Source organism: Tachyglossus aculeatus, chromosome 5 (assembly GCF_015852505.1).
Source record: "Tachyglossus aculeatus isolate mTacAcu1 chromosome 5, mTacAcu1.pri, whole genome shotgun sequence".
In the NCBI taxonomy this organism is placed as follows: domain Eukaryota; kingdom Metazoa; phylum Chordata; class Mammalia; order Monotremata; family Tachyglossidae; genus Tachyglossus; species Tachyglossus aculeatus.
Window position 1 is genome coordinate 47,461,228 of NC_052070.1, and position 27,735 is coordinate 47,488,962.

The 27,735-nt window shown below is 48.2% G+C and overlaps 1 protein-coding gene and 1 non-coding gene across 3 annotated transcripts; one reads left to right on the forward strand and one right to left on the reverse strand.

The window, feature by feature from the left end:
- Window positions 1-233: 233 nt before the first annotated feature.
- On the reverse strand, window positions 234-27,735 carry GPR157 (G protein-coupled receptor 157). 2 transcript variants are annotated; one of them, XM_038746619.1, is made up of 5 exons: window positions 27,241-27,735; window positions 13,084-13,297; window positions 10,630-10,824; window positions 9,759-10,033; window positions 234-1,513 (listed from the first exon to the last, which is right to left on the reverse strand). In XM_038746619.1, the coding sequence occupies exons 1-4, from the start codon at window positions 27,630-27,632 to the stop codon at window positions 9,821-9,823; spliced, it is 1,014 nt and encodes a 337-aa protein (XP_038602547.1). In that variant the 5' UTR covers window positions 27,633-27,735; the 3' UTR covers window positions 234-1,513; window positions 9,759-9,820. The 2 variants fall into 2 exon arrangements, with proteins under 2 accessions (XP_038602547.1, XP_038602548.1); XM_038746620.1 differs by lacking the exon at window positions 10,630-10,824.
- On the forward strand, window positions 18,161-18,300 carry LOC119929100. Its single transcript, XR_005451241.1, has one exon. It is a non-coding gene; the product is annotated as a small nucleolar RNA SNORA7 (small nucleolar RNA).

Below are 27,735 nucleotides of genomic sequence, written 5' to 3' on the forward strand. Positions count from 1 at the left end.
AGTGATTTTGCACTCATGGCACCCCCTGGCACTTTTGTATATATCAGTGGTATTTGAGCACTTACTGTGCTCAGAGCACTGTACAGTCTATCAACTCTCATATTCCTTAAGTACTTAGAAAAGAGCATGAGCTTGGGAGTCAGAGGACATGTTATTCTAATCCCGGCTCTGCCACTTGTCTGCTGTGTGACCTTGAAGTCACTCATCTTCTCTGTGGCTCAGTTCCCGCATCTGTAAAATGGGGATTAAGATTGTGAGCCCCATGTAGGACAGGGCCTATGTCCAACCTGATTACCTTGTATGCTGTGAAATCACCATCCTCTCCTCAGCTAATGGAAGAATGAGAGGGGTGCTTGTAGGCCAGACTTAGTTGACCTCTGACCTCTCTCCTACATTGCCCTGCAAACTGGTGGGAGCCTGTCCCCAGCTCTTGCAGGATGGAGACCCTGCACCCAATGGCGTAGTGGAAGGTTAGGGCATGGAGCTCCCAGTACAAGGCTGAGGTAAAACAACAGAATTACATCAGCAGCTTCTCCCACACACCCGATACCTGCCCTCCCCAACAGTCTGCCACACACATTCCCTTGCAATCATTTATTGGGTTAAGGCTGGTGGTTTGTAAAAACATTTCTCCCTGTAGTGGACCTGAGCTCTAGGGCCTGCCTATGTGCCCTTGCTGCTCGCTGAAAACCAAAAATAATGACTTTTCTATACAAAACATCAATTCTTGCCTCAGGCAGGAATGGGCTGACTGACTAAAAAGACAAAGGTTCAGAAAGTGCATCAAGAGGGAAAGGTGAGGAATTCTGAACCAAACACACTGAAACGGTATTAGCACCCTTTTAAAAAAACCACAACCCTTTCAAAATCCAGAGCCATGGGGGAAGCACACGTCCAAGATCAAGAGGCCTACGGAGGGCAGAGAGAAAAGTCTTCCACTGGGATTGGCTGAACATGTGACCCTGCCAGGGAGTTCTTGTCTTGATGGCTCAGGCAGGCTTCTGCTTGACTGGGAGTACAGTCTTTGTAGAGTCAGCTGCATACTCCAGCACTCCAGAGAGCAAAAAGCTACATAGAGAGTAAACCAAGGGATTGCATAGAAAAGAGGAGAGAGTTGATCTGCTTTCATCACCTCTGGGGAACAGGGAGGAGACCGGCCTTAGCCCCAGCTAGAGAGGGGATTCTGTCCCACTACCCCTCACCCCCAAACCAGGTGTACACCTTCTGGAACAGGTTGACCCCACTCCCCCACCACAGCAGCTCCGGGTGTGGAAATGCACCCCAAAGCCACAAAAGAACCCAGATCCAATTCCCCACGTCTCCATATGTCAGGATAGGAAGAGGGAGGTAGGTGAGCGTGTGCCAAACAGTACTGTTCCAGTCCTCAGGAAAGCTGGCATCAGAGCTCCTCAGAGTAAGATGATAAGATGATCTTCCGGTTGGCTGCTCTTGCTGGCCAAGTGGACAAGCCTCCAGAGCCCTCTGCGGGCCTTTCCTAGGGCTTCAGCAGCATCTGCAGGGGGAAAGGACACAGCACCACATCAGCTTTCTGGGCCAGTTTCTGAGCCGGAAGCCACCCCCGCAACCAGATGGGTTCAAAGTCTCCTCGGCCCCGGAGACTTAGTCATAGCACCTGGGCTCTGCAGAAGAACAGTTTGTTCTAGTGGTACCTCCCACTGCAACGTGCCTGGACCTGCTCCACCTCCCCCATGCCCTGCCCACCCTCTGCTGTCCTTCCCTACAAGAAGGAGAGGAATATAGGCAACTTCTCCATTTCAGCAGCTCGGTGGTCTGATTGACCATCCCCTCGTGAGGGGGCACTGAGCTATCTCCAACCCCTGGCATGGCTGTCACTCACCGGACAGCCTTCAGGGCCTGCTGGGGCATCCCCTAACCCAAATGCCTTTTCTGGGGAGAGGTCAGTTCCATCCCACGAGGCTGACAGGCCTAGAACTCACTTGCACACAGGCCCCTTCAGAGGAAGAACCGATAGTTCTCCTGTAGAGGTGAAGTCAGGGCCCAATCCTCTCCCCGTGCAGGCTTGGGTACAAGGAACAGGAATTGAGAGAGAAGCTGGCTGCCCTTTACTTGAGAAGCAGCTGAGGGTGGGAGAGCCAGACCCATACCCCATTTCCTCTTCTCTTCATTTCAAGATATAGCAGTGACACAAAACTGCTTTCATTTTTACCCTCTTTCTAGCCCACCTCTGACCCCAAGAACCAAAACCCTGAGCTGGGACCCACGCCAACTCTATGGGTTGACAACTGCATCAGTGGTGGGGGAAGCAGGGTGCGCTAGTGGATAAAAGCACAGGCCTGGGAGCCAGAAGACCTGAGTTCTAATCCTGGCTCTGCCATTTGCCTGCTGTGTGACCTTGGGCAAGTCATTTATCTTCTCTGTGCCTCAGTTTCCTCAACTGTAAAATGAAGATTCAATGCCTGTTCTCCCACTTACCTGACTGAGTTCCCTGTGGGACTGTGTCCCACCTAATGAACAAACAGTGCTTGACACATAGTAAGCACTTAAATACCATTAGGAAAAAAAGGGGGTGAGGGGAGGGGCTGGGCCATTGGCTCTTGTCTCAGAGGGGAAATATTGGTCAGTGTGAGAATTTGGGGTCCCAGCCAAGCACTGGGATAGAAGCAGCATGGCCTAGTGGAAATAGCACAGGCTGGGGAGTCAGGGGACCTGGGTTTTTTTTTTGTGTGTTTTTTGTTTTAAAATAATACTGGTTAAGAGCTTGCTTTGAGCCAGGCACTGTACTAAGTGCTGGGGTAGATTCAGGCTAATCAGGTTGGACAAAGTCCATACCCCACAAGGGGCTCACAGTCTTAATCCCCATTTTACAGATGTGGGAACTGAGGCCCAGAGAAGTGAAATGACTTGCCCAAGGTCACACAGCAGACAAGTGATGGAGTCAGGATTAGAACTCGGTCCTTCTGACTCCCAGGACCGTGACCTAATCCATTAGGCCAGATTGCTTCTCCCAGCTCTGACATTTGCCTGCTATATGACCATGGGGAAATCACAACTTCTCTGGGCCTCAGTTTCCTCATCAGTAAAAATGAGGACTCTCCCTCCCACTTGGACTGTGCCAATCTGATTGTGTTCTATCTACCACAGCATTTGGTGCAGTGCTTGATACATAGTGAGCACTTAAATACCACAAGTACTATTATTATAGACTAAAAGAGACGATTCCACCCCACCAGCTGGTCTGGACCCTGCTTCCAAATAGGAGGCAGTTGGCTGAGAGATGGTCCCTGATTAAGCATACCAGACAATTATTCTCCCCACCTTCAAAGCCTTATTGAAGGCACATCTCCTCTAAGAGGGCTTCCTTGATTAAGTCTTCATTTCCTCTTCTCCCACTCCCTTCCGTTCACCCTTGCACTTTGATTTGCTCCCTTTCCCCGCACCTCCCTCAGCCCCACAGCCCTTATGTATATCTCCATAATTCATTTATACTAATGTCTGTCTCCCCCAGTAGACTGTAAGCTTTTGTGGGCAGGGAATGTGTCTACCAACTCTTTTATACTGTGCTCTCACTAGCACTTAGTACAGTGATCTGCATACAGTAAGTGCTTAAATATGATTAAGCCCCATTTTCCCCAGTTCCCTCTCCCTTCTGCATCATCCATCCACTTGGATCTGTCACCTTTGAGGATTTGACATTCACTGCACTTTCAGCCCCACAGCCACGTTGCCTCCTTCTATGAATTATATATTATATAATTGCAAATGTTCAATTTATATATATTATAAATAGAAAATTATTCATTTATATTAATGCCTGTGCTCCCCTCTGGACTGTAAGCTCATTGTGGGCATGGAATATGTTTGTTTATTGTTATATTGTACTCTCTCAAGTGCTTAGTACAGTGCTCTGCACACAGTAAGTGCTCAATAAATACTATTAAATGAATGAATACACTGCTCTGCACTCAGCAAGCGCTCAATAAACACCATTGATAATGACGACCTGCATCATGTCTTAACATTCTCTTCTTCATTTAAATAAACCATTCTGGGGGCCCACACTTCCTCCTCCCATCAAAAAGCCAGCATGGAAGCTGGGGACCTTCTTGATCCAGCCCCAAGTGATTAAGGAGCTGGAGTCGGTTCCCTGTCCGACCCCAGGACCTAAGAGCATCTGTAGGGTCACCTGGGTGGTGGCTACTCCTTTCCTCCAACCTTCTCCTTGACCACCCTTCAATCTGGTTTCCACCCCTTTCAGTCCATGGAAATGGCCTTTTTTAAGGTCACCAATGACCTTCTTGCCAAATCCAGGAGTCACTACTCCATCATAATTCTTCTCGATCTTTCTTCTGCCTTCAACATTGTGGATGACCCCTTCCTCCTAGATATATTATCTAACCTCCCTTCTCTCCTTCTACAGCCCAGCCCACACACTCTGCTCCTCTGCAACTAACCTCCTTACTGTGCCTCGTTCTCACCTGTCCCACCAGCGACCCCTTGCCCACGTCCTACCTCTGGCCTGGAATGCCCTCCCTCCACACATCCACCAAACTAGCTCTCTTCCTCCCTTCAAAGCCCTACTGAGAGGAGGCCTTCCCAGACCTAGCCCCCGTTTTTCCTCTACTCCTCCTCCCCACCACCCCCACTCCCTCCCTCTGCCCTTCCTCTCCCCACAGTATGTGTATATTTGTACATATTCATTACTCTATTTTATTAATGATGTGTATATATCTATAATTCTATTTATCTATTTTGATAGTATTGACACCTGTCTACTTGTTTTGTTTTGTTGTCTGTCTCCCTCCTCTAGACTGTGAGCCCATTCTTGGGTAGGGACTGTCGCTATCTGTTGCCAAATTGTACTTTCCAGGCGCTTAGTACAGTGCTCTGCACACTGTAAGCACTCAAATAAGACTGAATGAATGAATGTAACCTTTGCTTCACTGACTTTGTCTTCTCCTGATTCTCCTTTCATTCTTCTGACTGCTCCTCCTCAGTCCTTCACAGGCTCCTCCTCTGCATCCCCACCCTCTGTGGGGGTTCCTCAAGGCTCAGTTCTGGTCCCCTTTGATTCTCCATCTGTACTCATCCCCTTGGAGAACTCATTTGCTTCTACAGCATCAACTCCCATTTCTATGGACTTGATTTCATTTCTTCCTCTCCATCCTTGACCTCTAACCATCTCTTCAGCCTCACATTTCCTCTTGCCTCCAGGATAACTCTACTTAGATGTCACAATGACACCTCAAACTTAACATGTCCAAAACAGAACTCCTCTTCCCATTCAAACCCTATCCTTCCCATGACTTTACTAAGACTATAGTCAGCACCACCATCCTCCCTATTTCACAAGTCCATAACCATGGTATTACCTTCAACTCCTCTCTCTCACTCAATCCTTCATGAAATCCTTTCAGTTCTACCTTCACAACATCTCTAGAACCCACCCTTTCCTCTCCATCGGAACTGCTACCATGTTGATCCAAACACTCATTTACCACCTTGACTACTACATCAGCCTCCTCTCTGACCTTCCTGCATCCTGTCTCTCCCTTCTCCAGTTCATAGTTCACTCCACTGGCCTGGAATGCCCTCCCTCCACACATCCCCCAAGCTAGCTTTCTTCGTCTCTTCAAAGCCCTACTGAGAGCTCAACTCCTCCAGGAAGCCTTCCCCGACTGAGCCCCCTTTTTCCTCTCCTCCTCCCCATCCCAATCAATCATATTTATTGAGCACTTATTGTGTGCAGAGCACTGTACTAAGCGCTTGGGAAGTACAAGTTGGCAACATATAGAGACGGTCCCTACCCAACAGTGGGCTCACAGTCTAGAAGGGGGAGACAGAGAACAAAATAAAACATATTAACAAAATAAAATAAATAGATATGTACAAGTAAAATAAATAGAGTAATAAATACGTACAAGCATATATACATATATACAGGTGCTGAGGGGAAGGAAAGGAGGTAAGGCGGGGGGATGGAGAGGGGGAGGAGGGGGAGAAGAAGGAGGGGGCTCTACCTCCTTCCCCTCCCCACAGCACTTGTATATATTTGTAAAGATTTATTATTCTATTCTATTTATTTTGTTAATGATATGCATATAGCCATAATTCTCTTTGTTCTGACGATTTTGACACCTGCTACATGCTTTGTTTTGTTGTCTGTCTCCCCCTTCTAGACCATGAGCTCGTTGTTGGGTAGGGACCCTCTTTATATGTTCCCGACTTGTACTTCCCAAGCTCTTAGTACAGTGCTCTGCACCCAGTAAGTGCTCAATAAATACGATTGAATGAATGAATAATAATAACAATAATGATAATAATAATGGTATTTGTTGAGTGCTGTTTCCCAAGCACTGTGGTAGAAATAAGATAATCAAGTTCTGCATTGGGCCCATAGTCTTAAGTAGGAGGAAAAACAGGTAGTGAATCCTCATTTTGCAGATGAAGGAACTGATGCACAGAGTAGTCAAGAGTCTGACCTTGGCTTCACAGACTCCGTCCTCTCCTGGTTCTCCTTTTACCTCTCCGGTCATTCTTTCTCAGTCTCTTTTGCAGGCTCCTCCTCCCCCTCCCATTCTCTCACTGTGGGGGTTCCCCAAGGTTCAGTGCTTGGTCCCCTTCTGTTCTCGATCTACACGCACTCCCTTGGTGACCTCATTCGCTCCCACGGCTTCAACTATCATCTCTACGCTGATGACACCCAGATCTACATCTCTGCCCCTGCTCTCTCCCCCTCTCTCCAGGCTCGCATCTCCTCCTGCCTTCAGGACATCTCCATTTGGATGTCTGCCCGCCACCTAAAGCTCAACACGTCGAAGACTGAACTCCTTGTCTTCCCTCCCAAACCTTGCCCTCTCCCTGACTTTCCCATCTCTGTTGACGGCACTACCATCCTTCCCGTCTCACAAGCCCGCAACCTTGGTGTCATCCTCGACTCTGCTCTCTCATTCACCCCTCACATCCAAGCCGTCACCAAAACCTGCCAGTCTCAGCTCCACAACATTGCCAAGATCCGCCCTTTCCTCTCCATCCATACCGCTACCCTGCTCATTCAAGCTCTCATCCTATCCCGTCTGGACTACTGCATCAGCCTTCTCTCTGATCTCCCATTCTCGTGTCTCTCTCCACTTCAATCCATACTTCATGCTGCTGCCAGGATTATCTTTGTCCAGAAATGCTCTGGGCATATCACTCCCCTCCTCAAAAATCTCCAGTGGCTACCAATCAATCTGCGCATCAGGCAGAAACTCCTCACCCTGGGCTTCAAGGCTCTCCATCACCTCGCCCCCTCCTATCTCACCTCCCTTCTCTCCTTCTACAGCCCAGCCCGCACCCTCCGCTCCTCCACCGCTGATCTCCTCACCGTACCTCGCTCTCGCCTGTCCCGCCATCGACCCCCGGCCCACGTCATCCCCCGGGCCTGGAATGCCCTCCCTCTGCCCATCCGCCAAGCTAGCTCTCTTCCTCCCTTCAAGGCCCTGCTGAGAGCTCACCTCCTCCAGGAGGCCTTCCCAGACTGAGCCCCTTCCTTCCTCTCCCCCTCGTCCCCCTCTCCATCCCCCCCATCTTACCTCCTTCCCTTCCCCACAGCACCTGTATATATGTATATATGTTTGTACATATTTATTACTCCATTTATTTATTTATTTTATTTGTACATATCTATTCTATTTATTTTATTTTGTTAGTATGTTTGGTTTTGTTCTCTGTCTCCCCCTTTTAGACTGTGAGCCCACTGTTGGGTAGGGACTGTCTCTATATGTTGTCAACTTGTACTTCCCAAGCGCTTAATACAGTGCTCTGCACATAGTAAGCACTCAATAAATACGATTGATGATGATAATGATGAATAGTTAAGTGACTTGCCCAAGGTCATATAGCAGGTAACTGGCAGAGCCACAGTTAGAACCCAGGGCCTCTGATTGCTAGACCTATGCTCTTTCTACTAGGCCACAATACTGCCTAACCATCTGTTTTTTCCTTCTTCCCACCTGTTTCTCACTACCTGTAAATGATAGTTTATCTCCCCTATTAAACTGTACATTCTTTGGGGGAAAGAAGAGAGTATCTTCATGTCCTCACCCAAGTGCTTAGTACAATGATTTGCACTTAGAAGGCATGTGATAATCATTGATATCATTAAATGAGCAGAGAAATGGGGAGGGAGGTGTTCAAAGGCTGGCCTCTCCCTCTATCTGGCTGCTTGTTAGAGCCAAAGTCATTAGTCCATGTCAACAAAAATTAAACCACCCAGAGCGGCTGCAGGATCAGTCCCTCTGCAGACCCCTCCCCACTCCCAGCAACAGGGCTGCAGGAAGAAGGTCCAAAGGGAGCAGAGCATAGCCCTGAAGACAAACCTTTCAAATTCAAATGCCTAATGACTCAGTTGCACAACTAAGCTCAGGAAATTTTCTGCACCAAACCTTGAAGTTCAGTTGTGAATCAAATCTACTTGCAGATCTCTTACCCCAGTCAGAACAGGATTAAGACTAGGGTAACTCAGGGCACTCGGAGGATTTGACATATGGTGATTGGCAGTGCCCACCCTTGATCTTTTGTTGGCTGAGCTTGGACAATTTATCAGTCACTCCCCTGGGAGACAAAGATGCTCTCATTTTGGAATCGGGTTTGGGGGTGGGCCGAAGGGAGTACTACAGATCTATGGCCGAAAGCTAGGGAAACCTGACCCCTGGAACCCTCTGAGACAAGGAGGAAGGGCGACTAACCCTGTCATGGGCATCTTACGGGCCCTGGCTCTACCCGCCCCAGAGTTTCAGCATCCCTCAAACCCAGCACTTGTGCGGGGGCCCCAATTCACATCTGAACAACGTGACACCAAAACCATCAAGGGGGATTTGTATGGGAATAGCTCTGAAAAGCAAAAGGATGAAAATGTTAAGACAATTTGCCAAGAGTTGTGACATTGAGAAATTACTCTGCACTGGAGGAGGAAATTAATCTGCACTGCCGCTGATGCCTAAGAAAGTCAATTTAATGCCCAAGGGGGAACTGGGAACTCACCAAAAGGTGTTTGCTGCTTGAATCACAGGCATGTGCTGAACAGGGCAGTCTTGCTTTGGACTGTGGGGCCCCTGGCAGCAGCAGCTGCACTACACTTCAAAGGAACCATCCACTCCCCAGGGACATGCTTATCATCATCATCACCAATCGTATTTATTGAGCGCTTACTATGTGCAGAGCACTGTACTAAGCGCTTGGGAAGTACAAATTGGCAACATATAGAGACAGTCCCTACCCAACAGTGGGCTCACAGTCTAAAAGGGGGAGACAGAGAACAAAACAAACATACTAACAAAATAAAATAGGATAGATATGTACAAGTAAAATAAATAAATAAATAGAGTAATAAATATGTACAAACATATATACATATATACAGGTGCTGTGGGGAAGGGAAGGAGGTAAGATGGGGGGGATGGAGAGGGGGACGAGGGGGAGGGGAAGGAAGGGGCTCAGTCTGGGAAGGAAGATGGGGGTTTGGTGGAGGGGTCTGGAAGAAATTCCCTTACTTTCTCCCTGCAGCAAAAGTTCTTAAATGCCAACTTAGTCAGTGACAAGCCCTCTCTCAAGACCATCTGCCCAGATTAGGACAGGACTACCGAATCAGGAGCTTAAGAACCCCTTTGATTTTGTTACAACCAGGAACCTTTGGAACTAGAGGCCTCAAGTCATTTCAAGCCCCCTCCCCACCTTTGTCCCTCCACAACCAGGAGCAAATAGGAACTGGGCCCAGCCCGGTAAGCACAGGGACTCACATTTCATTTTTCCCCTGGAAGTCTGAGTCTGTATGAAGCTGGGGGAGGGGATGGTCCCAGGCTCAAGTGCTTGGAAGTTCAACTGGAGTCCGTGAGGATTCCTGAGACCCTCTTGCCCGTGCAGGGACAGGTGCATGGGAAGGACCATCCGGACTGTCAGAGGAGGAGGAGCGGAGTCGGCAGCAGCAGAGAGAGAAGAGCCGCGCACGGATCACCCGGGTACAGAGGACGAACATGATGCAGTTGGCGCCTCCCTGGAATGTGTTCCCGATTCCCTGTCAGGCCAGAGAAAAAGAAATTCCCCAAGGGTTAATCAATCAATGGCACTTATTGGGCATTTACTATGTGCAGAGCACTGTCCTAAGCACATGAAGAGTTTGTAGACACAATACCTGTGACTTGTCAGCCCACATCTCTTTGCCCATATTTCCTGTCCAGAGTGACATCTGGCTCTAGGGCTCCCCCATGTCCAGGACACTCGAATACTAGGAGATTCAAGAAACTCCATTCGGTCCAGGATCCTCGCCCTCTTCCCTGGTCTCTTCCTGGAGCAATCAAAATGGACCAGAGATGGCGCAAGGCCAAGCTGACACAGATGTGTAGTGGATACAGCATGGGCCTGAGAGTCAGAAGGTCATGGGTTCTAATCCTGGCTCTGCCACTTATCTGCTGTGTGGCCTTGGGTAAGTCATTTCACTTCTCTGAGCCTCAGTTACTTCATCTGTAAAATGGGGATTGAGATTGTGAGCCCCACGTGGGACAGGAACTATATCCAACCCAATTGCTTGTATCTACCCCACTGCTTAGTACACTGCCTGGCACACATTAGCACTTAAATACCACAAATTAAACAAAAAACCAAAAACCTCACATGCAGGACGACCAGGACAGGGGTCTGCACCGCAGGGGAGCCACAGAGGGTCAGGATGAATCGGACCGTGCTCCAGATGCGGAGGCAGATGAAGATGACAGGGATGAGGATGAGCTTCTTATCTGCGACTGATGTCCGAGACTGGAAAGGGTGGGGCCCGGCCAGGATGGGCCGGTACTCAGACAGTGTGGCGTGCTTGGTGGAGAGAGAGGAAGGGAATGGCAGCACAAAGAGACACTTCAGTGTGAATGGACAATTTGGGATGGAGTGGGGGGGGTCCAGCCCACCTCCCAGCATCTCTGGCCCATGCCCAACAGATTCTTTCCACTAGAACTTAAAACAGCTGAAGGAAGAAGAGGGGGAACAGGGAAAAAATGTCCACCCTCCTCATATTTGACAGACAATTACACTCCTCCCACCTTCAAAGCCCTATTGAAAGCTCAACTCCTCCAAGAGGCCTTTCCTGACTAAACCCTCCTTTCCTCTTCTTCCTCTCCCTTCTGTGTCACCCTGACTTGTTCCTTTCATTCATCGCCCTTTCCATCCCACTGCATTCATGGACATATCTGTAATTTATTTATATTAATGTCTGTCTCTTCCTTTAGACTGTAAGCTTGATGTGGGCAGGGAATGTGTCTGTTTATTATTGTATTATACTCTCCCCAACAATTAGCACAGTGCTCTGCCCACAGTAAGCGCTCAATAGATATGACTGACTGACTGCCTGGACTGCTGCTGCCCCTCAGTTCTCAGAGCTCCTTCCGACTTTCTGTTGGGCTGGGGGAGGGGAGAAGTGGATGGGGCAGGGACGGGGAGTGGAAGCGACAGGGTATCTGCCCTGAATGCTGCTGTGGAAGACCTGCCCGCTGGCCCAGGCTCCCATTGGGGAAATAGAGTAGAAATAAAGAGGTGATAGGCCCCATCCTCATCAGGGTCAACCCAGCTCAGAGAGAAGTCTGAAAAAAATACCCATGATGTTTATTTTAAGCTCTTCCCTAGAAAGGGCTAGAGAACAGAATGTGAAATCCCGTTCCCTTCTCAGTTTCCTGCCCGAGATCATTCTCCCTCCTGCCTTATGGCACAAGGGCTGGGAGAGCCAAGAAGGTCACGAGCCCAAAGTGGAACAGTCAATCCCACCAACCAGCATGCCCAGGAGCCCAGCCAGTCCCCTGAGGAGGGGTGTTTGTTCCCATTCCTGCCTGGAAGGGGCCAGGTTTCAGCCGTCCCCTCAGAGCAGAGCCAGTCACCAGACAGCCTGAAGCCGGGCTGAGTTTCCAGGGCATGGACACTGTGCTGGCTGGGTATGCAGTGGAGAAGGGAAGTTATTTATGGCCATGGAGGGAAACAGCTGTCAGGCCCAGAGTTGGGGAAAGTGAGGGGATGAAAGGATCTTCCACCCAGAGAAAAAGCCATCAGGAGGAAAGAATCATCTTTGCTGCCCAGGCAGTCTGTCCTACCAAGGCCCCTTGACCTGCCCACAGTCTACTAGCAAGTTTGCAGAGGAAGCAGCGTTGCCTAGTGGAAAGAGCCTGGGAGTCAAATGACCTGGGTTCCAATCCCAGCCCTGCTTGCGGTGTGACCTTGGGTAATTCACTTAACCCTCAGTTTCTTCATTTGTGAGATGAAAATTCAAAAGTTATCCCTCCTTCTTAGACTGTGAATCCTATGTTGGGCAAGGACTGTGTCCAATCTGATTATCTTGTATCTGAGCCAACACATAGTAGGTACTTAAGGAAGACCACAATTAATGTCACTATTATTAGCAGCTGCTTTGGTTTTGCTCAGACTCCATGGGGAAGAACAATCAGTTACCTCCATGGAACAGGAAGTGGACTTAGAGTTCACAGGGGCCAGGGAGGTTTCCTAATGGTCACGATGACAACCAGGCAAGAAAGTACCCTTTAGCTTCTGGGCAACTGTGAAGCTCAAGGAACAACCCAGGCACTGGGGGAAAACAGCCTTCACTTGCTTCCATTTCCAGCCTTTCCTGAGGTGGCCACAGGAAGCAGGTCCTGTGTGTCCTGTGGAGTTATTTCACTGGGGACCAAGAGTTAGCAAGATCCCACATCCCACTAGACTAGGAGTTCCTCAAGGGCAGGAATCGTGCCTACCGACTTGTACTGTTGTCTTCCAAGCATGTAGTACAGTGCTCAGCACACAGTAAGCTCTCAATAAATGCCACTGATTAGAAGCACGCCAGCCCCATTCGACTTGGGGCAGGAGAGCAGGAAATAACCCAAGATTTGCCTCTGGCTGCATCTTCAGTGTTCCCTGCTTAAATCCACCCATTCCCCCACAACAGACATCATCTAGATGCCCCTCAAAGTAGCTCTGCCAGGAGGAGAAGCAAACCCTAAGCTGGATGCCAAGTCCTGTATCGCCCACTCGGCAGCCATGCGCCCAGCCTTGGTGGCCCAGGGGAAGGAAAGCCACTGAATGAAACAGATGGCCTACCGCTCCGTGGATGTGCTTCTTGATGAGGATATAGAGGAGGGGTAGCAGGATGTAGGCCAAGATCTCCCACAGCTTCCCTGTCAAGAGCATCCACAGGACCCGATCTTCGGCCTCTATGTCGATCCAGCACCAGCCCACTGAGACGTCCGACGCGTCATAACCAATCTTCTTGAGGGAGACGGCAGCGACCGTGATCACCAACGGGACTCCCCAGCTGCACAGCCAAGTTGGGAAAAGGGCGGGAGGGTGGAATCAAGGAGAGCAAGGAGACACAAAAGGTGAGAAGGCTGAGATCAGGGGGAGGACCAGCATGGCCTAATGGAAAGATCACGAGCTTGGGAGTTAGAGGGCCTGGGTTCTATTGCCAGCTCTGTTACTTGTCTGCTGTGTTACCTTGGGCCAGACACTGAACTTCTCTCTGCCTCAGTTACCTCATCAATAAAATGGGGATTAAAACCGAGTGTCCTATGTGGAAGAGGAACTGTGTTCAACTTGATTATCTTCTCATGGCTCAGTGAAAAGAGCACGGGCTTTGGAGTCAGAGGTCATGGGTTCAAATCCCGGCTCTGCCAATTGTCAGCTGTGTGACTTTGGGCAAGTCACTTAACTTCACTGTGCCTCAGTCCCCTCATCTGTAAAATGGGGATTATGACTGTGAGCCCCCCATGGGACAACCTGATCATTTTGTAACCTCCCCAGTGCTTAGAACAGTGCTTTGCACATAGTAAGAGCTTAATAAATGCCATTACTATTATTATTTACCCCAGCACTTAATACAGTGCATGGCACATAGTAAGTGCTTAACAAATACAACAATTATTCTTATCAATAATTATTTTATAATTTTAAAAATAATAACTAGAAAATGGGAACTTGCGTGGCACTCACTGACAAGGAGGGCTAACAGCCACACAGAAATGGTAGAGGGGGAGTCCATCAGACAAAGCCCCCAGGTACGACACCCCCCATTTACCAAGAGAGGAGAAAGGTCTGATTGGCAACTTGAACCCATCAAGAGTAACCCCCTGGATCTTGCCTCTGCTCCCTTTTCCCCATGTCTAAACTCCCAGTCAGGTGAGTTCAGCAGATGCTGCCTCTGGTGTCCCATAGGAGAGAAATTAGGGGAAGGGGGGATAGGAAACACTCCACTTCCCCAAACACACACACAGCCAATCTTAGCATTCTGGCCTAGTGGAGTCCGGAAACCCAGGTTCTAATCCCAGATCCACCACTAGCCTGCATGTGAACTTGGGTATTTGACCCTCTCTGGGCCTCAGTTTCCTCATCTGTAAAACTGGGTTGATATCTGTTCTCCATCTTTCTTAGGCTGTGATTCCTGTGTGGGACAAGGAGCACCTGATCTGGTTATTTGGTTCTGACTCAGCCTCAGCACTTCCATACAGTCTTCAGGTATTTCATTCTGACATTTGGACTACTTCTTGCTCTTTCTACCCTCGCTGTTCTTCCTGCTTCCACTCTGAGGGTAACTGGTCTGTCTTCCCTATTACACTAGAGCACCTGAAGACAGTGACCTTGTGTTTTGCTCTGTTATCCTTTTCCACGTGCTTAGTACAGTGCTTGGCACACAATAGGTGCTCAGAATATGCCATTGATAAAGCGGGGAAGGTCTTATCTCTTCATCCTTTCAAGTTATTTACCACACTCTCCAGGGAGGTTTTGAGACAGTACTGGGACAGCTCAACTGGAAGACGACTGCACATGGTAAGGGAGAGCCGAGTCTGGAACATTTTCAGGAAGCAAGCCCTGCATTTTGGGGCCACTTGACAAGGGAAAAATGGCTCCTGAGGGTGAAAAGGGTGCTGCTATAACCACCTTCCAAAAAGCATGGAAACCACCACCCCGGACGCAGTCCTCCGATGATGGCTAAGACCCCACCGTCAGCCGGGTGACCCGTTTTTGTGCTGGCTGTGAACAGCCCACTGGGCTTTCTCTCCAAACTGGGCTTAAGTAAGCCTGAGACGCCAGTTCACTAGCCAGGGGCCACACAGTGTCACAGCCCCAGGCAGATTAGCCTCTTTTAGCACCTAATCACACAACCTGGTCCTTCCTGCATCCCTGCAAAGCACACGCTCCCCCTGCCCCATCTCCTCTTAAATGGGTTAAATTTGTTTCATATAATGAGGGAAAGTTTCATGTTTGCCAAAGTAAACCCTGGCTTGGGCCTTTTTTGGGAAAAGAAAACCTTGCACCCTGTGTGACTGCCAGCACTCCAACCTCCGTCAGCTGAATGGAAGAGATGACCCTGTTTCTGATCCCTTCAGCCAGCACCAACATGACACCCGAAGTCAAATCATAGTCCCCTGCTGGCACGGTCCCCACAAATCTGCTGGGTGGGTTCTTGAGGACCTCTGAAGTTCTAAGGGAGGAAGCGAGGTCTAGTGGAAGGGACATAGAATCAGGAGTCCGGAGACCTGGGGTCTAGTTTCAGCTCTGCCCCTGTCCTGCTCTTGGGTAAGTAACTTCAATCATTGTATTTATTGAGTGCTTACTGTATGCAAAGCAGTCAAGTGCTTGGAAAGAGTACAACAGAGTTGGTAGGCACATCGCCTGCCCACACAATGAGCTTCCAGTCTAGGGGTCTCCAATCAATCGGTATTATTTACTGAGCATTTACTGCATGCAGAGCACTATTCTATGCACTTGAAAGAGCATGGTATGATTAACAGACACGATCCCTTCCCTGGAGGAGCTCACACCTGTTCTGCATTGGCTGTGCTCAGTACAGTGATCTGCATTCAGCAAGCTCTCAAAAAATACCACTGATTGACTGATAGACCAGGCAGGCTGTGGTGTCATAGGTGGACTGCCCATCAGAGTGTAAGCTCCTTATGGGCAGGGAACATGTCTCATGCCTCTTCCCCCCGCATTTAGTATTGTTCACAGCACCCACTGGGCTCTCAAGAAATACTTTACTATTACTCTGCTTGGAATCTCCTCGGGTTTCCTTGAAATGGGAGACTCAATCAATCAAGGTTATTTATTGAGTGCTTACTGTGTGATAAGCACTGTACTAAGCCACCTGGACTCAGTTTCCTGATCTCTCAGACATAAAATAGCTGCTGTTCCTCCTCTAATGATTACAAGTTCCATGTGTCCATTCCGATTGTCTTGGATCTACCCAAACACTTATCAATCATTTAGTGAGTGTGCACTATGCACAGAGCACTATATTAAGTGCGTGGGCCAAAACACTATAAACAGAGTTGGTAGACATGCTCCCTGCTGACAACAAGCTTACAGTCTAGAGGGAGAGACACACAATATAAATAAATTATGGACACGTACATAAGTGGTGTGGGGATGAGGGTGGGGTGAATAAAGGGTACAAATCCAAGTGCAAAGGTCAACACAGAAGGGAACGGGCAAAGAGGAAATGACAGCTCAGCTGGGGAAGCCCTCTTGGGGGAGATGTGTTTTTAATAAGACTTTCAAGGTGGGGAGAGAGAATGTCTGTCAGATATGAAAAGGTAGGGCATTCCAGACCAGAAGCAGGATGTGGGCAAGGAGTCAGCTGCAAAACGGCAGAGATTGAGGTACAGTGAGTAGATTGGCATTAGAGAAGCAAAGTGTGCAGGCAGGGTTGTAGGAGGAAATCAGGGAGATATGGTGGGGCAGGGGCAAGGAGATTGAGTGCTTTAAAGCCTATGGTAAGGAATTTCTATTTGATGTGGTAGTGGACCCCACCCTACCTCCTTCCCCTCCCCACAGCACTTGTATATATTTGTACAGATCTGTTACTCTATTTATTTTATTTGTACATATTTACTATTCTATTTATTTTGTTAATGATGTGCATATAGCTATAATTCTATTTGTTCTGACGATTTTGACACCTGTCTACATGTTTTGTTTTGTTGACTGTCTCCCCCTTCTAGACTGTGAGCCTGTTGTTGGGTAGGGACCATCTCTATATGTTGCCTACTTGTACTTCCCAAGCGCTTAGTACAGTGTTTTGCACACAGTAAGCGCTCAATAAGTATGATTGAATGAATGAATGGATGGGCAATCACTGGAGGTTCCTGAAGAGTGGGGAAACACTGACAGAACAATTTTGTAGAAAAATGATCTGGGCAGCAAAGTGAAGTATAGACTGAAGTGGAGAAATACAACAGGCAGGGAAGTCAGCATGGAGGCTAATGTAATCAGGGCAGGAATGCTTGGAGTAACATGTTAGCAGTTTGAATGGAGAGGAAAAGGAGGATTTTAGTATTGTGAAGACTGAACTTACAGGATTTGGTGAGATTGCAATATGTGGATTGAAATAGAGGAGTCAAGGATAATGCCAAGGTTATAAGCTTGAGAAACAGACAGGATGGTGGTGTAGTCCACAGTGATGAGAAAGTCAGGGGTAGGACAGGGTTTGGGTGGGGATATGAGCTCTGTTTTGTACATGTTCAGTTTGCGGTATTGGCAGGTCATCCCAAGTAGAGCTGTCCTGAAGGCAGGTGGAAATACAAGACTGCAGAGGAGAGAGGTCAGGGCTGGATATGTAGATTTGGGAATCGACTAGATATGAAGCCACGGGAGCAAATAAGCTCTCCAAGGGAATGGGTGTAGATGGAGAACAGAAGGGGCCCATAACTGTTAGGGGGTGGAAGAAAGAGGGGCCTGCAAAAGAGACTGAGAAGGTGTGGTGAAAGAGCTAGGAGGAAAACTAGAGAACAGTGTTGATGAAGCCAACATTAATCTCAACACTAATCCTGACCATCACTTTTCTGCTGTGTGACCTTGAGCAGGTCACTTCACTTCTCCTTGTCCCCATTTCTTCATCTGTAAAACAGGAATTAAGACTGTAAACCATATAGGGACAGTGTCTAACCAGATTAGCTTGTAACTACCCCAGTGCTTAGTACAGTCCCTAGAACATAGTAAGCGCTTAAATACCATGAAAAAAAAAGCCAAGGTTAGATGTTTCCTGGAGAAGGGGGTGGTCCACAGTATTGAAAGAAGTGGGAGGTCAAGAAGAAACAGGAAGGAGTGAGGCCACTGGATTTGCCAAGTACGAGGTTATTGGTTACCTGAGAGAGGGCCATTTCTATGGAGTGAAGGTGGCAGAACCCACTCAGAATCGCTCCTGGAGAGTTTCCAGTATTTTACCAGTCTCAGCTATGGGAGGGAGAGTCAAGCAGAGGCTTTTATCCATTCCATTCCTAGCTTGGGCAGTGGCTAGTGAGTGGAAGGCAATCTGCTACAAGTCAAAATTCACCTGTGATGGGCAGCAGCGGCATAAGAGAGAGTTGAGGGCGGAGACTCAAGTTTACTGCATGGAAGAAGGCAATGGTTAACCACTTCCATATTTTTACCAAGAAAACTCTATGGCTACATTACCAGAACGATTGCAGATGGACGTGGAGTGTTCTGGGAGAGATATGTCAAGGGAGTCGCTATGGGTCAGAAACAACAACGGCACAAGACAAGAAGGTGACAAAAGCCAGACTGGATGGGGGTCAAGGCATTAATTGGAGGAGAAAATGTGGAGGGAGCAAATGTAGACCAACTCACTCAAGTATAGAGAGGAATGGTAGGAGGGAAACAAGGCGATAACTTGAGGGAGCCATTGGTTAAGGAAGGGTTTTTTTTTTTTTAAGAATACGTGATATGTGAGCATGTGCTATAGCAGCGGAGGAGAAGACACTGGAATGTGAACAGCTAAAGATGGTTGTCAGGGATGGAAGAAGGCAAGTGTTTTAATAAGCCATGAGGGAATGGGGTTGAAAGTGCCCGTGGACGGGGTAGACTGAGAAGAGGCAGGATATCATCTCTTGAGATACTGCTTATATGTTTGTCCCAATTCCATTAGACTGGGAGCTCCTTAAAGGGCAAGGGTTCTACTTCCGTCCCTTATTGTCCCTGTGATTCCCCACCCAGGAGGATTATTTCTGGCCCAACCAAGCTGAGCCTCAGGATCGGGGCGGGGGGCCTGGGTCCAGATAAGCATCGCTCAAATCCACTCTTTCCTTTCCATCCAAACTGCTACCATGTTAATACAATCACTCATTGTATCCCACCTGGATTACTGCTTCAGCCTACTTGCTGACCTCCCAACCTCCTGTCTCTCCCCACTCCATTCCATACTTCAATCCCATGCCTGGATCATCTTTCTACAAATACGTTCAAGACAAGTCACCCCGCCACCAAAAAAACAAAAAAAAAACCCCTCCAGTATTTGCCTATCCACCTCCATATCAAATGAACACTCTTCACCATTGGCTTTAAAGCACTCCATCATCATGTCCCCTCCTACATCACCTTGCTTCTCTCCTTCTACAACCCAGCCCATACATTTTGCTCCTCTAGTGCTAACCTTCTTACTGTGTCTCAATCTTGCCTGTTTGGCCGCCGACCCCCGTTCCACTTCCTGCCTCTGGCTTGGAACACCCTCCCTCCTCAAATTCGATAGTTACTCTCCCCGCCTTCTAAGCCTTATTGAAGGCACATCTCCAAAAAGGGCTTCCCAGACTAGGCCCCAGTTTTCCTCATCTCTCACTCCCTTCTGTGTCATCCTGTCTTGCTCCCTTTGCTCTCCCCTCCTTCAGCCCCACAGCACTTATGCATATATCTGTAATTTTAATTATTTGTATTGATGTCTGTTTCCCCCCTTCTAGACTGTGAGCTCATAGTGGGCAGGGATTGTCACTGTTTATTATTGTATTGTTCTTTCCCAAGTGCTTAGTACAGTGCTGTGCACACAGTAAGTGCTTAGTAAATATGACTGATCAAATGAATGAATAGGCATCCAACAAGGTAGAAGAGGATCAGGCCTCATTTCCAGATGATAGGGACACATCCGTAGCTTGTCCCAGCAGCCACCAGTCACCAATGCCCATGCTACACTGTACCACATACCCCTCTCCTCCAGAGATCTGGCACTGGTAAAGGGGTATTTTAGTGTCATGAGAGGGGATCCACATTAAGCTCTGCCCCCATAGTAGGGGTTTTGACACACATTGAGTTCAATGCATCATTCCTGGAGACTGACTATGCTATTCAGGGAGCATCCTGAGGCCCCAACTCAGCCCAGAGATGGATCGGTTACTCCCCATTCTTAGAATTCTCCTGGGAAAATTCACCCCAACTTTTCCAGGAGCCTAGGTTCAGGGTTCCTTTTCTCTCTCCCTCAATCCCCCTTCTGCGCTTGAGTAACTTGGATTACATCCCTGGACACTCGAGAGGGCAGACCCTGGCCACCACTCATCCTCAGCCTTCCCCCTCAATTCCAAGATGCCAGGTCTAACTAACAACTGCCAGCTCAATTTCAGAGCCAAGCCAGTACCCTGCTAACTGGACCATGGAGTTAATCACACTTTGCTGCCTCCACTGGAAACTAAGCTCACCATCACAGAAAGAGTGGCTTTAAACAAGAAAGCAGGTGTTTCTCTTTCTCAGCACCTGTGCTAGCTACAGACGATGATGCCCAGCCCAGGAAAAAAAAGGAGCCCAAGGAAATAATGCCTGCCGGAACTTTTTTAAAAATGGTATTTGCTTTCACTTACTATGTTCCAAGCACTGTACTAAGTGCTAAGGTAGATGTAAGCTAATAATAATAATGGCATTTATTAAGCACTATGTGCAAAGCACTGTTCTAAGCACTGAGCACTGTTCTAAGCGCTGAACACAGTCCATGTTCCATATAGAGCTCACAGTCTTAATGCCCATTTTTACAGATAAGGTGACTGAGGCACAGAGAAGTTAAGTGATTTGCCCAAGGTCACACAGTTGACACGTGGGTGTGAGATTAGAACACAGGTCCTGACTCCCAGGCACATGCTCTCTCCACTAGGCACACTGCTACTGTGATGAGGCTAGAGAACCACCGGGATAGGTCAGAACAAAACCAGCCAAAACATGTAAAAAACTCTCCCTCACTTGTTCTCCCATCTCTCTGCTGTTACTCTGACCTTGCTCCTAATATGGGGGTACAGAACACAAGACCTGGGGTTTGAATTTGTGGGGGATAATGAGGGAGGAATATTGACCTAAATATTGGTTCACCTTTATTTTCAAAGATTGTTGTAATGTACAGAAGGTGTGTAGCCTAGTGGAAAGAGAACAGAACTGGAAGCCAGGAGAGATGTGGGTTCTAGTTCCAGTTTTGCCACTGGCCTTCTGTGTGACCTGGGCAAGTAAGTCATTTTTACCTCTTTGGATCTCAGTGTTCTCATCTATAAAATAAGGATAAAATACTTTTTTAAAAAATTCTTTTTTTTAAATGCTTACTATGTGCACTGACCTATATACAAGATAATCAAATCGGACAGAGTCCCTGTCCCACATGGAAACTCAGAGTCTCTGTGCGAACAGGTTTTGAATCACCATTTTACAGTAAGGAAACAGGCACAGAGAAGTTAAGTGACTTGCCCAAGGTTACAAAGCAGAAAGAATTAGAACCCAGGTCCTCTGACTCCCAGAGTGGAGTTATTTCCACCAGGCCACACTTCTTCCTCATTAAAATGCCACAGGACTGAGACCAATCTGATTATCTTGCATCCACCCCAGCACTTGCACATAAGTGCTTAATAAAACTGCATCTTCAAAAGTAAAACTACAGCCTTCACCCAGCAACTGTTCACTGTGCATCCTCTCAGGTGAAGATGCACCCACCTGCTCTGGGAATCTCCCTTGCTCACAGGCATGCCAATCATGAGACACCCTTGAGTTGTCCTGCTCTCACAGAAACTGGTAGGAGGGAGGGGGCATTGAGAAAAGTTCTTAAAAAAAATGTTTGTTTAATCAGCAACTCATCTCCTACTAGGAACATGTCCACTAAAAAAAAAAAAAAAAGCTAGACACAAAGCTCTTCAAACCTTGCAGGATCCCTACTAAGACTGTTAGCTCCATGTTGCACAGGAACTGCATCCTACCTGATTATTTTGTGTCTTCCACAGCACTTAGTACATTGACACTAGTACATTGTACTATGACACATTAGTACATTGATACATTTGCTTAACCAAACCAAAATCATCATTATCATTACTGTCCAACATTCTCCAGTTCCAGTGAAATGAATAAGTTGCCACTCTCTACAAGGAACGTTTAGGCAAGATGCACAGGGCTTCCTGGGAGTGATGGATGTGCAATGTTTTTGAGGCTGTAAACACTCCTACTTTGGAGATTTAGGGCAGCTTCTCCTCTTACTGAGCTGACTAAGGCAGACTATTTCTGCAGGACTAGATGGCCTTTATGATGCTTCAAAATCCCTTCCAGACGTAGAATTCTAGAAAAAAAAAGACTCTCAACACAACTGGCCTCTGTGGCACCACACCACGTTTTAGCAAATGACTGGGGCAGGACTTAACAAGCTCTTTCACAGCCAGTAGACACGTTGGGAACTGGGTCAATAAACGGAGGAACCAGTTAGGCAGGTTGGAACCAAATCACTTTACCAGAAGATGGAGTCGGGGCATGATGCAGTTCAGCGTATCAACTCCCCAAACTGAACTGCTCCACACCACCACCATGTTCTTAACGGCAAATAGGTTGATCACATTCAGCTGAAGATCACCAAGAGAAGGTGCCATTCTCCACCCCCAACCCCCCCAAAAAAGTCAGCCTGTTTTTCCTAAAAGGTAATTCTTGGTCAGAATGAATATGAAAGAACCCCAGGATCAAGTTTATTATCTAATCTGCCCTTTGTGTCACTGGATAGTTCAAGGCTTTTGATGACACCAAGTAACCAAATGCAGCCAATTGATGGAATTGATTACTTACAGTGTGCAGAGTATGGTACAAAGCCTGATAGGGAACAATAGAGTTCGTAGACAAGATCCCGGCCTTCCAGAACCTTGCAATCTTGGGGGAAAGGGAGGGGAGGGGTTGAGCAAGGTGGCCAGCATTTAAATGTACCCTCACCTGTCACCCCCTGTTCCAGATGCTATCTGCTTGTCCAAGATATTTTACCTACTGCTCTCCTAAACCCCCCTGGATACCACAGAAAACAGAGGAAGATCTGAGAGTTGGTGTCTTTCTTCACTACAGTATTCAAAGTTTCTCTCCAACTTTTCTCTTCTGGAGTCGAGGTGAATGGGAGGTGGGAAGAGCAGGTGAGGAAAAGGATGAAGAGAAACTAGTTCTGTTGGAGGAACTAGAGAACCCAGCTCACTCGTATCTCACTGTAACACATATTAAACTTCTCATACCTATATAGGCCTTTGCTAATGTGAAGAATTTTTGAAATTGAACTCAACTGAATTGGGGAAGTGGGGAAGGGGAGGGGAATAATTCTCTACTCTTGCCACAGCAAAAATTTTGAGCCAAACTAACCAGCGCTTAGGAAAACCCCCGTTTTCAACAGCTGAAACTTTCAGTACACAGACTGTCCTTGCATCATACTGACCAACCTCTTCCTTTGATTTGAGGATCAAGAACCCCTCGTGTCTTTATGCTTGAAAGAGCAAAAGGTAAGGGGCAGGGACACTTCAGTTTACATGACCCCTCAGATCCTGGAAACCACCCCCATCAAAGGATGTCATTTTGAAAAAGTGTGCTACCTAGGCAATTGACCAGAGCCCTTACCTTCAGTAAGGAGGCAGAGGAAAGTCACAAAAATCATACAGCAGCCAGTCTTCATCATTAGGACTGAACTCAGTTCAGGTGAAAGCACTGAGTCAAGAGGTTTGGTGCCCTCTGACCTCCCAGCTGGTGGTCCTTAGACCTGTGGGGAGCAATCTTCTACTCCAAACTCCAAGGCAGAGGAAGCCCCATGATTTCCCCCCTCAGCCCATCGGAGTGAAAAATCAGTTCTTCGTGGGCAGGGAATGTGTCTGTTTATTCTACTCTCCCAAGCATTAAGTACTCCGCACACAGTAAGTGTTCAATAAATATGACAACAGAATTAAGATGACAGGAGGAGCTCTGAGCTCCCCCTGGAAGGAGGTGGCCTGGATCTAAAATCAGGATCAAAGAAACAAGTGACCCTTCCCAGGTTAGGGCGGCTGTACTGCAGTAGCAGAATGGTGGGTGGGACATGACCTGGGTGAGGGTTGGGCTAGGTCCCCAGTTCCACAGTTTTCTCCCTGCCCCAGTCCCTTTGCGGGTCTCCCTTCCCAACAAGGCAGGACTCAGTCACATCACACCTCTCCAGCTGGGGCCCAGGGGCTTCAACCCCTTACTTAATGCAGTCCTGGAGTGCAGAGTCCCCAGACTGTGCAGAAGTAGCTGCAGGGCCTAGTGGAAAGAACAAAGGCCTGGGAGTTAAAGGACCTAGGTTCCAATCCCAGTTCCACCACTGCTGTGTGACTGTTTCATGGTACTTGTTAAAAGCTTACTATGGGTCAAACACTATTCTAAGTGCTGGGATAGGCATAAGTCAATTAGGTTGGACATAGTCCCTGTCCCACAGGGGGCTCACAGTCTTAAGTGGGAGGGAGAACAGGTATTGGATCTCCATTCTACAGTTGAGGAAACTGGCTGAGAAAAGTTAAGTGACTTTCCCAAAGTCATTCAGCAAGCAATTGGCAGAACCATGCAAGTCACTTAACTTCTTTGTGCCTCAGTTGCTTCTGCAGAACAGGGATTCAATAACTGTTCTCCCTCCAACAGAGTTTGAGCCTTACGTGGGACCTGATGATTTTGTATCTTCCCCAGCACTTAGTACAGTGCTCGGCCCATAGTGTGCACTTGATGAAAACCGCTATTATTATTAGTTACTATAAGAGTGCACTATTCAATCGTATTTCTTGAGCGCTTACTGTGTGCAGAACACGGTAGGCCAAATGCCCACACTTGCTTAGCCTAGAGAAGGCCCCCTGCATATGGAGAGATGATGGTTCGTAAATTCTCCAGACCAGTACCAGGCCTGACCCAAGGGATAGCAAGGTCTAGTGGATAGAGCACAGACTGAGTGAGAGTGCTCTAAACTCAGCTCAGCCACTTATGCACTGTTTCACCTTGGGCAAGTCACTTCTCTTTGCTTCAGTTACTTCATCTGGAAAATGGGAATTACTGTATCTACCCCAGCGCTTACTATGGTGCTTGGCCCACAGTAATCACTTAACAAATACTACTATTACTAATAATAATTATGGTATTTGTTAAGCACTTACTCTGTGCCAGGCACAGTACTGAGAGCAGGGGAGGAGACAAATAAATCACGTTGGACAGAGTCCCTGTCCCGCACAGGGCTCACAGTCTCAATCCCCATTTTACAGATGAGATAACCGAGGCACAGGGAAGCAAAGTGACTCGCTCAGGGTCATACAGCAGACAGGTGGCAGGGTCCTCCTATTTAGGAGCAGCATGGTGTAGTGGAAAGAGTACAGGCCTGGGAGTCAGAGATCATGGGTTCTAATTTCTAGACTGTGAGCCCGTTGTTGGGTAGGGACTGTCTCTATATGTTTCCGACTTGTACTTCCCAAGCACTTAGTACAGTGCTCTGCACACAGTAAGCACTCAATAAATATGATTGAATGAATGAATGAATCCCAGCTCTGCCACTTGTCCACTGTATGACCTTGGGCAAGTCACTACACTTCTCTGGGCCTCAGTTCCCTCATCTGTAAAATGGGGATTAAGAGTATGAGCCCCACGCGGGACACGGACTTTGTCCAACTCAATCTGCTTGTATCCACGCCAGAGCTTAGTACGGTGGCTGGCACATAGTTAAGCGCTTCAGAATAATAATAATAATAATAATGATGGCATTTGTTAAGTGCTTACTATGTGCAGAGCACTGTTCTAAGTGCTGGGGGGGAAATACAAGGTGATCAAGTTGTCCCACGTGAGGCTCACAGTCTTAATCCCCACTTTCCAGATGAGGTAACTAAGGCTCAGAGAAGTGAAGTGACTTGCCCAAGGTCACACAGCAGACATCCAGCGCTTAGAACAGCGCTTTGCACATAGTTAGCGCTTAATGAATGCCATTATTATTATTATTATGTGGCGGAGCCGGGATTCAAACCCATGACCACTGACTCCAAAGCCCGTGCTCTTTCCACTGAGCCGCACTGCTTTTATTATTATTATTATTATAATGATGGTACTTGTTAAGTGCTTACCATGTGCAAAGCACTGTTCTAAGCGCTGGGGAGGTTACAAGGTGATCAGGTTGTCCCATGGGGGGGCTCACAGTTTCAATCCCCCATTTTACAGATGAGGTAACTGAAGCACAGAGAAGTTAAGTGACTTGCCCAAAGTCCCACAGCTGACAGTTGGTGGAGCCGGGATATCATTATTAAAGGGTCATCCTTGGGCCACGCTGCTTGAGAAGCAGCGTGGCACAGTGGGAAGAGCACGGGCTTTGGAGTCATAGGTCATGGGTTCAAATCCTGGCTCCACCAATTGTCGGCTGTGTGACTTGGGCAAGTCACTTCACATCACTTCTCTGTGCCTCAGTTACCTCATCTGTAAAATAATAATAATGATGGCATTTATTAAGCGCTTACTATGTGCAAAGCACTGTTCTAAGCGCTGGGGAGGTTACAAGGTGATGAGGTTGTCCCACGGGGGGCTCACAGTCTTCATCCCCATTTTACAGATGAGGTAACTGAGGCCCAGAGAAGTTAAGTGACTCGCCCAAAGTCACACAGCGGAAAATTGGCAGAGCCAGCATTTGAACACATGACCCCCGACTCCAAAGCCCGGGCTCTTTCCACGGAGCCACGCTGCTTAATGGGGATTAAGACTGTGAGCCCCACGTGGGACAACCTGATCTTGTAACCTCCCCAGCGCTTAGAACAGTGCTTTGCACATAGTAAGCGCTTAACAAATGCCATCGTTATTATTATCATCCTTGGGCCCCAGAAGTCGGGTTGTGCAGAGGGCAAGCTGGGCAGAACCGTGCCGGGGAGCTCTCTTCCTCCCTTCAAGGCCCTGCTGAGAGCTCACCTCCTCCAGGAGGCCTTCCCAGACTGAGCCCCTTCCTTCCTCTCCCCCTCATCCCCCCATCTTACCTCCTTCCCTTCCCCACAGCACCTGTATATGTTTGTACATATTTATTACTCTATTTCTTTATTTTACTTGTACATATCTATTCTATTTTATTAGTACGTTTGGTTTTGTTCTCTGTCTCCCCCTTTTAGACCGTGCGCCCACTGTTGGGTAGGGACTGTATACGTTGCCAATTTGTACTTCCCAAGCGCTCAGTACAGTGCTCTGCACCTGGTAAGCGCTCAATAAATACGATTGATGACGACCCACCTTACGATGTGGAAGCAGAAGAGGAGCCAGCTGCCGGGGCCGAGGCCGGAGCGGACGATGGTCACGTAGAGATAAAAGGCGATGGCCACGGTCCAGAAGAAGGAGCTGGTGTTGGCGAAGGTGGAGAGGGCTCCTTGCAGCCGGCAGTCCCAGGAGGAGCGGTCGAAGTCCCGCAGCACCCCGTAGAAGTAGGAGGCGGCCGAGAGGAGGTCGGCCAGGGACAGATAGAGCAGCAGCTGGCGGGCGCGGCTCCGCAGCTCGGGCCACAGGGCGTGGGTGGCCACCAGCAGGCCCGAGCCCAGGCAGGACAGGCCGCAGGACAGCAGCACCACGGTCCGCTCCGAGGGGTACACCAATGTCCGGGGCGGTGCCACCGCTGCAGCCGTTGGCATGGCCAGGGGCAGGGCACGACCGGGACGGATAAGAGCAAGGAAAGAAGAAGCAGAGCAGCGGGAAGCACGGACAAGAGACGAGAAAAGTGCGAGGAGGAGGAGA